This window comes from Peromyscus californicus, unplaced genomic scaffold (assembly GCF_007827085.1).
Source record: "Peromyscus californicus insignis strain IS unplaced genomic scaffold, ASM782708v3 Scaffold_8__1_contigs__length_139910024, whole genome shotgun sequence".
Taxonomy (NCBI): Eukaryota; Metazoa; Chordata; class Mammalia; order Rodentia; family Cricetidae; genus Peromyscus; species Peromyscus californicus.
Genome location: NW_026294606.1, coordinates 5,617,127 through 5,629,097, shown reverse-complemented (window position 1 = coordinate 5,629,097; position 11,971 = coordinate 5,617,127). Strand labels below are relative to the sequence as shown.

General features: G+C 42.8%; 1 protein-coding gene across 1 annotated transcript in view; it reads right to left on the bottom strand.

Annotated features, from left to right (window-relative positions):
- Positions 1-6,687: 6,687 nt before the first annotated feature.
- The window catches only part of Slc28a3 (solute carrier family 28 member 3), a 53,622-nt gene continuing 48,338 nt past the window's right edge, over positions 6,688-11,971 (bottom strand). Inside the window, exons 15-18 of the mRNA XM_052729274.1 lie at positions 10,127-10,208; positions 9,499-9,597; positions 9,164-9,275; positions 6,688-6,877 (exon numbers count right to left, since the gene is read on the bottom strand). Coding sequence (XP_052585234.1) covers positions 6,751-6,877; positions 9,164-9,275; positions 9,499-9,597; positions 10,127-10,208 — 420 coding nt within the window. The 3' untranslated portion in view covers positions 6,688-6,750. The remainder of the gene's footprint in view (positions 6,878-9,163; positions 9,276-9,498; positions 9,598-10,126; positions 10,209-11,971) is intronic.

The following is an 11,971-nucleotide window of genomic DNA, read 5'->3' as shown; positions in this document are numbered from 1 at the left end:
TTTTTACCAATGGGGGAAAAACAAAGAAAATTATCTGCATCTCATGACTCTAGTCTATTCTTGGCTGAGGTGCTAAGATTTCCCTAGGGATAGAGGGTTTATTTATAAAATTGGGAATCACTCACATTTGAAGCCATAATGCCGTGTATGAAAAGGCATTTTCAAATTAATGAAAAATAAACCAATGTAAAGACAAATTGAAGGAAGGTTGGGGATTTAAAAAAATTTTTTATTAATTCTCTGAAAATATCACGCATGCACCCAACATATTTTCATTATACCTTAATTTCATTGTACTTAATTCTGGAGTTCTTTGCTGTTGAGGCTGCATCGTCAACATTGGCCGCTCACCAGCCAGCACAGCCGATCTCCACGATGCTCCATGAGCCTTGGAAAAGGGTATGATGTAAATTTCTCTTCTAAGGCTGAGCACCCCACAGACACTTATTTTCTGCACCTTGATTAGTTGTGAGTTTCTGCACTAACCACTGTCCAGTGCACAAAGGAACTTCTCTGATGAGGTCTGAGAGATATACTAATTTATATTATGTAGAGAGATATCTACTTAGAAGACAGTTTGGTACTGTTCGTTTAGAAAATAATAGTAGTAGGTTCACTCTTGGGGGTCTATGAATTCCAGAGTCCTGGACTCTTGGGCAGATTTATAGTATCAAGCAAATACTTCTTCCCACGGAGCAGGCCTCAAATCCAGCCAGGGAGCAGCTGATTGGCCCATAATCTTTGTGTCACTCGTGCGTCATGGGCATAATCTGCCAGTCATCACTGCAGCTTTCAGGGTTCAGTGAATAAAGCTGTCGGTGACTCTTCTCCCCCAGCAGCCTGCATGGTACCTTCTGGTATCACAAAAGCTAGCCAGCAGGGAGGAAGCGTCCCAGTCAGTACCAAGTTGATTCTCCACGTCCTGTGAGCAAAGTAGTCAAGGACAATGGGGTTCTCCAGGACACCCCTAAACAGCTGTAAGGCAGGTGTTGTGGAATAATCTTTTTTTTTTTACACTGTGAAGATGTGTCACTCGGATTGATTTAATAAAAAGCTGAATGACCAATAGCAAGGCAGGATTTTTGGGGCAGAGTACCCTGGAAAGAAGGTGGAGTTGACAGCCAGACATGTAGGAAGCATGGGCAGTACAAAATAAAGGTAATAAAGCCACAAGGTGAAAAGCAAATTAATATAAATGGGTTAATTTAAGTTATAGGAGCTAGTTAGAAACAAGCTTATGCTACTGGCCAAGCTTTCATAATTAATAATAAGTCTCTGTGTCATTATTGGGGAGCTAGTGGTCCCGACGAAAAGGTCTGACTACAGGCGGGTATCCCACACTTGATGTTGAACTTTTTATTTGGTATCCTGTGGCTTTTGGGAACTTTTAGTTGGAAGAATTTTCCAAAGTAAATGTCACAGCATGGACCATCTGAGGCCTTAGACACATGAGCCCACAGAATGGTTAGCAGGTGGGTAGAGGACACACTGGGAGAACAAGCGGCTGCTGCTTCTGCGCCTGTGGAAGTGAGTGGAACTCAAATGGCACCAGCATCTCCATTAGAGGTTTCCCGAGGAGGTAGCAGCACCGAGCCAGCCCAGGGACCTTGTGACACTGCCTGGACGGGACACATTCAGGGTGCCAACCAGCCGATATTCCTGTTGTTAACCTAGCCAGTGCCTCAGAATACCCGCACCCCCACCTCAGTTAGATGGAGGACATTCAGAAGCCAGTGTGAGAACTAAGCAAACGTGTTGCGGGAGAGGGGGAGGGGAGAATGAGAACGTCTTATCAAGGCAGGTGAGAATCAGGACCACATATTTCTCCAGAAAATCACCTGGCACCCTGTATTAACACCAGAAGTTCAGATACACTTTACCAGAAAGACACCTGTCACCTTGCTTTGCCTAGTGGGGCTGCCACTAATGCTTAAACTATGGAGAAACCAACTATGCTTTAATATAAAATTAAAACCATTAATTTCGATTATCTGGAAACTAAGCATGTTTAGGAGAACTTGGGTATGTGAGTTTACTTTTTAGCTTTAAATTTAATGCAATCTAAATACAGATAAAGCATTTCTAGTAAAATTTTAGTACCTTGCTTGAGATATGCACACTGGATCTTAAAGACTTTGTTCAATAAGGGAATATAAAACATCTCCTCGAAATACTTTTAAATTAATCTTACTCCTTACTGTTTTTCTTTGTTTGTTTGTTTGTTTCTTTCTTTTTTTAAACATGATGGCTACTTGGGAATCTTAAATTACATATTATTTGATTGTATCCCACTCCTTTTAGGGAGAGTCTTACTGTAGTTTAGGCTGGTCTAGAACTGTGTAGCTCAGACTGGTCTTGAAATTGGGGCAATTCTCCTGCCTCAGTGCCCAAGTACTGGGAATATAGTCACGAACCCCCACACCCAGACGGTATTGTTTTCTATGAGACAGCACTGTTGTAAGAATAGGAAGGCCCTGGTTTGTAAAGAACGTGTACACACGCTATTTGAAGTAGCAAACCAGAATTGTAGTGCTGGGGATGACCAGCATGGGGATAAACAGGAACGGATATGTATTTTAATAAAGAATAACACACTGTAGTCAGAAACAGAGGGCAAACACTCACATGTGTAAACTTGCCAAAGAACAAACTTAATTTCTTAAAGTGTGGCTTGATCATATCATATCTCAGCTTGGAAGGGGAAGGCGGGTAACACAGCCCACCTTAGCTGCCTCAAGCATGAAATTCCACCCTTAGCCATGGAGCTACTGGCAATTGTTAGCTGCTGGGAGAGAAAAAACGAGTTTTGATAAGAGTGTGGCCTCTATTGAGTTGGCCGTGCCCCAGTGGAAGACCACTCATTGAGGAATATTGGGGCAGTACAAATTGATCTTGGTGGGTTTAGAAACAAACAAACAAACAAACAAACAAACAAACAAACCACAAAGTTGAGTGGGAAGGAAGAGGAGTGGATCTGGGAAAAATTGGGGGGGGGGGTGGAGATGAATATAATCAAAACACGTTGAACAAAATTCTCAAACAACCAGTATTTTTTTTTTTTTAAATGTGTCTGAAAAGCCAGGCAAAGCAGCCATACCTTTAATCCCAGCACACAGGAGGCAGAGGCTGGTAGGCCTCCATATTTGAGGACATCTTGGTCTACATAGTGTCTTCCAGGCCAGGTAGGGCTGCATAGTGACAGCGGCCACTTTATCAGGTGATCTAACTTGGTTATATCTACATGGCCTGGGGACAGTGGAGCAGAGGCAAGCAGAAAGAAAACAGAATGCATCTGTGCAGACCACCTGGCCCAATCAACTTCTAAGGAAGAAAGGTTTATTTGGGCTCACTTTCAGAGGTTTCTGCCCATGATTGATTAGATTTCCAGTATTGTGTCTGTAGCAACATAGTACATTATGGTAGAGGTGGGTAGTGGAATTGGCTGTCCCACTTTCTGGTGACCGGGAAGTAGAGAAATAGAAAAAGGAGAGATTGGGATCCCAGTATCCCTCTCAAATGCATACTACCAGCACCTAACTTCTTTGCAGTGGGCTAGGCCTCCTAAAATGTCTCCCACCTTCCAGCAGTGTCACAGGCTGAGAAACAAACCTTCCACACATAAACCTTTGGGAAATATTCAAGATCCGAACACTAGGGAAGTCTAACTCCATCCCCTCCTTGGCATTATATTATCTCACTTATAGAGTGCCACACACGTGTGTATCCAGATGTTGAAAAAAAAGAAAAAAAAAAGTGGAAGGTAGCCTGCAAATACTGGCTCTTTTGTAGTTGCCAATCCCCTGCGTGCTTCTGTGTGTTGGTGTAAACAAGAAAGGTGTGTGTACTAATCAATTACCAGTGAGCTCTGTGGCTCTGCTGGCCAGAGAACCAGGGTGGGCAGAGTGGAGAGAAAGATACTTATGTTTATACAAAACTATTATATATGTTAGGTTTTTCTATTCCAGTTTTTAACATAATCCTTGTTTTCATTACAAATGTCTATTTTGCAAACTAAAGAGGAAAGCCTGTTGACAAACATGGTAGTAATTGATTTCCCTGAAGCAAGCCAACAGGCTCAGAGAAGAGTTAAACATTCAAGGAATCATAACGACCAAGACAACAGTTAAAAACAGTTTGACAGACAGGCACACTAGAAGCAGCAAAGAGGTCCTTTCAGGGATTCTCAGGAATCCCTAGAAAATTCTAGAAAAAAGTCAGTGAGTTAGAAAGCACCAGAGAGAAGACAGTAGCTACAGCAGACAAAGAACAGACAACATACGAATAATTGACACTCATGATGTGGCACCGTAGGCTGTAATTAAACCTTAAGGAGCACAAAGACATGCAAATGGATTTTCCTAAAGTCTAAAGACTGAGATTGATGTAAATAAAAAATTAGAACTATCTTGATCTATTTACTTCAGGAATAAGAAGTCATGTAACTCCTCCTTCCCCACCAAACATAAAGCAAAAACAACAAATAATTCCAACTATTTATAAGTAGATTATTTTTAAAAAATTGCTTTTGTGCATGATCAGAAGGGGAAACAATAAATCATTTAAGGTGTTGTGTCACCCTTTCCCCATGGAGTCTCTTCCTTTTGAGTCCCTGTTTGACTCGGAAGTGTCTGCGCTGCCCTGCTGACATGACCCAAATGCTGACGCTCAGGAGGCACGTGTGGTGATGCCAGTGTCTGGACGGCACATGTGGTGATGCTGGTGTCTGGACGCTCAGGAGGCACGTGTGGTGATGCCGGTGCCTGGATGGCATGTGTGGTGATGCCAGTGTCTTGCTGATTGATGGAAGAATCAATGAAAGGCATTCCCATCTCAGTCAGCATTGATTTTCCTTCATGGTTGGTCCTTACATGGCTTTTTGACTGAGGACTAATGTTTTACAGTCTTGTCATCAGGAATATAACAAAATTGCACAGTAAATTGCCTATAAATACAGTCTACCCAATGACGGAGACATGGATAACAGGCACCTTGGTAGTCTACTGTATTACTTCTTTGAAGTGTTCACCATTCTCTTCCTGTGACAGGATAATTCATTTATGGCCACAGACATCATGTCTGTCACAGGACTTACTTTGGCTCATAGTATACAGTGGAAATTAAGAATATTACAACCTTACAGAAGTTCTGTTGTTATTGCTTGGAGACATGGTCTTGCTAGGTACCCTATGCTGGTTTGGAACTCATAATCTTCCTGTCTCACTTCCCAAGTGCTGGGATTACAGGAGGGTCCCACCAAATCTGGCTCCTAGCAGAAGTTCCAGGAGCTGTCATGTTGTTTGTGCATGTTCCCCTAAGGTCAGTGAGCCCCACAGGGGCTGCTTCTTTGGCCTGGATACTGGAAATGGACACAGCATAGATTAAGTCCACTTTCAGCAATGCGGAGACTCAAAGCTGATGAATGTGCTGAGAATAAGAGACTACTGGGTGCTCAGCCCCAAACCAGACGTTTCTACAAACTTCCTCAAGGCACAGGAGTAGCACACAAGCCGGGGGGACAGAAGAGCCAGGGAATGGGGAAGTGTGCTGTGAAATCCTGTCTTCTGGAGACGACTTGGCTCTGCCTTCCTGAACTCACTATAGATATGGTCACTTGCACAAGATCAAGTCAACATTCCCTCGGGCAGCACCAGACTCAGTGAGTTACAGAACAAAGAGAAGACATGAATGTGAGATGGGGCATGTTGAGGGATGTCTGAGGAGAGGGAAGGGAGACTGGGAGTTGGGGGTAGGTGTGATCAAGATACATTATATGCATGTGTAAAATTGTCAAAGAACAAATGAAAGATATTCTTTTTTTTTTTTTTTTTTTTGGTTTTTCGAGACAGGTTTTCTCTGTGTAGCTTTGCGCCTTTCCTGGAACTCACTCGGTAGTCCAGGCTGGCCTCGAACTCACAGAGATCCGCCTGGCTCTGCCTCCCGAGTGCTGGGATTAAAGGCGTGCGCCACCACCGCCCGGCGAAAGATATTCTTAAGAAAATACAATATTAACTTTAAAAAGATATGACCTGAGTGCTTACAAGTCTCTGAAGTTTATGAGACTTAAATCTTGAAATTGAACATTTCAAACATATGAGGAAAAGATTTGTAAGATGTTGAAGTTTGGGGGAATTATTGCATCATAGGTATACATAAACTGATTGCTTAGAAGTCTCTAAGTTTATGGACTTATATTGGTTTTCATGTGGCCTGCATGGTTCTCTGAAGGACTCTTGATTTAAGAAGAGGGTAGCCAATGAGTGGGTCATTGCAGGTCAGCCCTCTTTCCCATGAGAGTCAAATTGAAGGTATTTCAGATAAGTAGAGCAGAGGTGGGATGACCTTACTTGAGATGTGTTTAAATTATATCACCTTCAAATACTTAGAGCACTGTAAGAGGGTATGGCCAAGTCATAGCCCAGTTGTTGGGGGCTACCACATATATGCACACATATACATATATTTTCTCATGAAATCCTTGAAAATAGGAAGAGAACATTATTTGGACTGAAGATCACACCTCGGTTCGGGACGTCATCATAGAAGTTCTCCATGGAGAGAGGGTGGGCTAAGAAGGGAAGGGAGGGAGGAGACACTGTCACTCAGAAGGAGTCACTCCAGACTTTCCTCCTTCTTTGCCATTAGAGCTGAGTCCGTGGTGGATTCATCAACCTGTGGCAATAGCTTTCTGTGCCCTCCAGAGCAGAAAATCCAGCATCTGCACAGAGAATCCCACTGGATACATGGCTGAGCTCACGGTGTATTGGGGACCCAGCTGCAGTTCAGTGTTGATGGGTTCAACAACTCACAGCAGCTCTTCACAGCGTAGAGGCTGAAGTTCGCCCCTGGGATGACCTCATCTGGTCCCTTGGCAACAGTGCTGGCGGGAGCAGAACCAAACCGTTAGTTGGGCCTCAGAGGGCACAGGAGGGTGTAGACAGGGATGCATTGATTTCCTTGTTCCCAGGCAGAGACCCCTCAGGGCTAGTTAGTTTTGGTTCTCAATATTCTGGGTGGCCTTGAGGACTCCCCCTATTTATCTCAGAATAGCAGTGACCGGATAGGATCAATTCTTATTAAAACAAAACAAAACAAAACAAAACAAAACAAAACAAAACAAAACAAAACAAAACACTTGAACAGGGGTCGGAGAGATGAGTAAGAAGTTAAGAGCCCTGGCTGTTCTGGAGGACCCAGGTTCAATTCCCAGCACCCACATGGCAGCTCACAACTGTAACTCCAGTCCTGAGGGAATCTGATGCCCTCTTCTGGCCTCCATGGGCACTGCATGCACTCAGTGCAAAGACATACAAGCATATACACTCATACACATAAAACCAAAATCTAAAAAAAAAAAAAAACTGCTTGTACATTAATAAGAACATGTGAGGGCACTGATCTTGCAAATCAAAACTGTAGAGGGTGGAGATGCATGGCAAGAGTCAATGGTAGCCTATCCTCTCATCCGCCTTTGCCCTTCACCATGCTGCCAGGATCTCCGGGTTTCTTTTGAAAATGAGGCAGTAAAAGGAGGAAAAATGGTAGGTAGCTAGTTAGAAAATAGCAGTCTTGAGGTCATTGATGCTTGATTCCATCCCACAAAATCAGCCTCTGCCCCTACTTCCTGTGTCCCTGTTAATTTTGCAGGTGAAAATTAGTGGCAGACAAAGGAAGGGTCCAGTTCACAACTGGACCACCTTAAATTCTATATGAAATTCTAGACAGAAGGTCTGCAGGCCGAGGTAGCAGGGTTCTGTTGCTATCTGCCAAAGAAAGGCAATTCCTGGGGAAGCATGGCTGTGTTTACAGATTTCTTTCTTTAGTTCTTCTTATCTGCTCTGTCACACATTCTCTGTGGGTCCAAGAGTGGGATCTGGTCTTATCTCTGTCCCTGGGTGGAGACAGGACATTTTAAACTGCCTAGGAGATCCTGACATCTCTATCTAGTTAGAAGGTTTCTGTAAGGAACAAAGCTTTGCCCTCCCCTTTAAGAACTAACCTAAACAGACCTGCCAATCACCCGGACAGGAAAACACTCCTCAGGAAAGGATTTTAAAATTGCATAAATACAAAGCTTATCTAAAAATGTAGGTTGGCCTTTGTCCACTCTCATCCCTTGAGGCTGCTCCTCTTTACTCTGGAACAAATATTATACACTCTGTGTGTCTCATCCAAATTCTTTCAACTGAGATCTCTAGGACTGTGGACCTGAGGTGAGGCCAGAGCGAGATCCTAGCAGCAATAACTGAGGACACTGGCTTTGTGGACAAGCCTGAAGTTCTTGTCTTGATAATGCTGAGGCTAGTGTTGCTTGAATAGACACAGCCTCAGCAAGACTTCATTGTGTCAAATGCAAAGGGAAAGTTGATTGAGCCTAACTTACATGGTGACTGCAAAGTTTAAGCGAGTTTGTTCACACAAAGTGTATAATGCTATACACTTGTGAGCAGCCTAGGGAAGTGTTTTAGTTTCTAGTTTTCTAGTCTTATCTGAAAAGGAAAGGCACAGGGTTGTCAGAAATGCCGTGAGTTTTCTCACATGACAGTTGAAATCAACAGTTAAGGAAGCCATGAAAACAAATGGGTGTGGTCTTTATGCTGGGACTGTAGTATGGCTGTTTGCTCCTAAGATAACATGATCACACTATCTGCCTTTCTGCCCACCGTCATGGAGCAGAGATAAACTTGGCCAGTAGTCATGGCAACCAAGTAAGTGCAGTAATACCATGATAGCTAGGTCTATGGTAATACTAAGAGATCGATTAGCATTTCCTATAAGATGGGGGAGGAAGGTCAAGAAGCTTTTACCTGGGATCTCATCTACCACTTCCCACCTCTCAACCACATGCAGTTTTGGGAGGTGCTAGAATATGCATCACATGGAAGGTTAACTGAAGGTGGGACCCTATGACACAGTAAGTCGTCACCCTTACTGGCATGAGACTTTTCATTGATACTACCATTTTGGGGCTACCTACACTTCTGGAAGGAAGCCTACTAATCTCACTGGTTCACCGAGCAGGCAGGGCTTTGAGGAACTGTACACTTTGTCTATTGTCTGTGCCCTACCTGGAGTGAATAGATACTTGCCCACATCTCCCCCAGGAAAAGACACACAACAGTTGGATTTATTATTACTAAGAGATCACAGCATAATAAAAAAGTACCTGTTCAACAGACTTTGGCAACAAGACACCACTTCCGTTGTGTTGCTGAGTAAATTGGTGTTCTCTAGAATGTGATGGCAGTTGACATCTACGGGGGTGCTAGAGAGTATGCCTGGAAAGGAACAGAGTGCCATTTATAGTCATAATTTACAGAACGCGCCTTCTGTTCTCAGTTTCTCCACTCCATCCCACGCATTTCACTTTACAGTGTGCTTAGCCCTGCTCTGATTCTCAGCTTTCTGAGGCAGCATATGCTGCACATGCAGCCTGGAAGCCTGCCTCCCTGAAAGCTGCTATCCTGTGGGCACCCAGGGCATGAAGGATGAATGTCATACCAGCGATACAGGCTGTCATGAAGCAGGCAATGGTCCCTGCAATCAGGGCTCTCATTGCTCCAGAGGCAATGTCACGCTTTCTGGATGGAGCTATGGATGCTGGAAGAGAAAGAGGCATTTGAGATTAGGTCGATTAGAAACCCAGATTTATAGCTTCTGATAACTCTTTTGTGACTGGACTCTCAGGTCAATTGAAAAGAAACAAGTCATAAAATTATCCAAAGGGCCCAAAGAGCACCAGGAATAATCAATCAGCAAGATGATGGATGTCTAGTTAGCTGTTGCCATCTATATCTACACCCATGGCAGACATCAGTAACAAATGATAGCATCTTCTATAGCAAACTTCCATGGGCCCCAGAATTCCCCTTCAGATAGCTATTATAAATCTATGAGCATTGGTAATCAAGAGACTGATGATATTGGCTTGAGAGAAGTATCTATGTGTTGGAACATATTTATCTTGAATACTAGAGTGTGCATAAGAAAACTGTAGTCCAGAGCAAGGATAAAACATAGACCCCAGAGGACTTTACTGTTGAAGAGCCATTTTCCCTGACACAGCATTATAGAGCAGGATGGACTCATAAAGTCACAACTGTTGTTGAAGAATATTCTTTTCACTTACTAAGTCCGCCGATCACTATTCCTAGGGAACCAAAATTGGCAAAACCACAGAGGGCATAAGTTGCAATGGTTTCCGAACGAATCTGTAAGCAAGCATAAACACTGATGTGCACATGATCTGACACACCTTCAGAAATCTGACACCCCAACTGGGCTTCATTGGCTACAAAATTAATGTTGATAAATAAGTACACACTGTAGACTATCTAATAACCATTGATGGTTTCTTTGTGCTCTTGAATTTTGAGGGAGACTGGAAAGAAGGTGGAGATTCAAGGAACACCGACAACAGACTGGGCATTAGTGGATTTGACATCTAGAAATGCTACTTCCTGTTTATTAATAACTTCTAATACTCCATATGACTTGGTCACCTGCTGTATTATAACAGACACAGTACTAGTCGGTGGAGATAAGAAGTTGGTCTCAGAAAATATTTACACTATATTTATCTGACAAAAGACTTACTTGGAATATGTAAAGAGCTGCTATAATTAAAAAAGAAGACTATTGTCCAAGTTTTGGATACATTGCTACAAAAGATATGCAAATGGGTAATAAACATATGGAACGACGCTCAGTGTTAGTCACCAGGGACGCCAACCACTGTATGGAGAGCCAAAATAAATCCTTCTTTAAGTTGATTTATTTTAGGTATTTTGTCAGTTACTGAAAGAGCTAAAATTAAAAAACAGAAACTGCCTATTACTAAGTATGTCAGGACATAAAGCATCTGGGATGCTTATGCATTCATCTGGGATGCTTATGCATTGCCTTTAGGAACGTTATACAATGGTGCTCTCCTAGTAAACCAGTGGAGTCTCACTGGGGTCACACATGCTGCCTGAATTACAGTTTAAAAGAAAATAGAATGTATCACATGATGTATCCAAAGGGCCCACAGATTCCTGAGAATGTGCGAAAGCCAGTGGTTACAAGGAAGAGCCCGTCAATGAGATGATGTCTCACTCAACTGACACTGTCTGTGTCTACACCCCAGGAGATATAACGACGCAGGCTCACAGGAACACTGCTCATGAATGTTTGTGCAAATTTGCTCACAGGAGCCTCACATTTAGAACTCAAATGTTCTTTGTTAGAGGAATGTATAGATAAATTGTGAATATCCATAAAACAGAATATTGCTCTGCTAGAAAAGGAAAAGTGGCATGCATGATGGATGGCATAGATGCTAATACAGTCTATTTATTCAAACACACAAAAGTCATTATTATGGTAGATCTTGAAGCTCATGTTAAAGGCCTGGTCCTCAGCGTAGGAGTGTTTAGAGGTGGGGTCTTCGGGAGATATTTGGCTTCATGAGTTGGATTGCTCCCTTTATGGATTCATAGCTTGATGGGTTTGGAGGAAGGGGTTTGTTGTAATACTGAACCTTTTCTTTAGATTCCTGACCTACACCATGAACATGCCTTCATGCCTTACCATTACCAGCAACCATAATGAAGCCTTTAAACAGCGGTTCTGAGTAAACCTTTTGATTTATCTCAGGTATTTTGTCACAATAATGAAAAGTGATTAATACAGTCATCTACAGTGAAAAAAAAAACGTCATTAGTTGCCAATAGGTCTTGGGGGGTGGTGGTGTTGTCTTTTAATGGCCATAAGGGAAATTAATTAATTATATCAGTAAACAGGAACTCTTGAGCTGTAACAGGAGCTTCCTTACAGTCTAGCCTGCCTTTGTTCTTCAGCTCAGACAATCCCAGGAGAATGTTAGGGTGTCCATTTGGAAATGCAAGAGTGAGTAGCCTTTCCTGGGGCAGTGGGAAGACAAAAGTGAATTAGCGAAAGGGGGCGTGTGGGGCTGGCTCTGTTCCCACTCAAG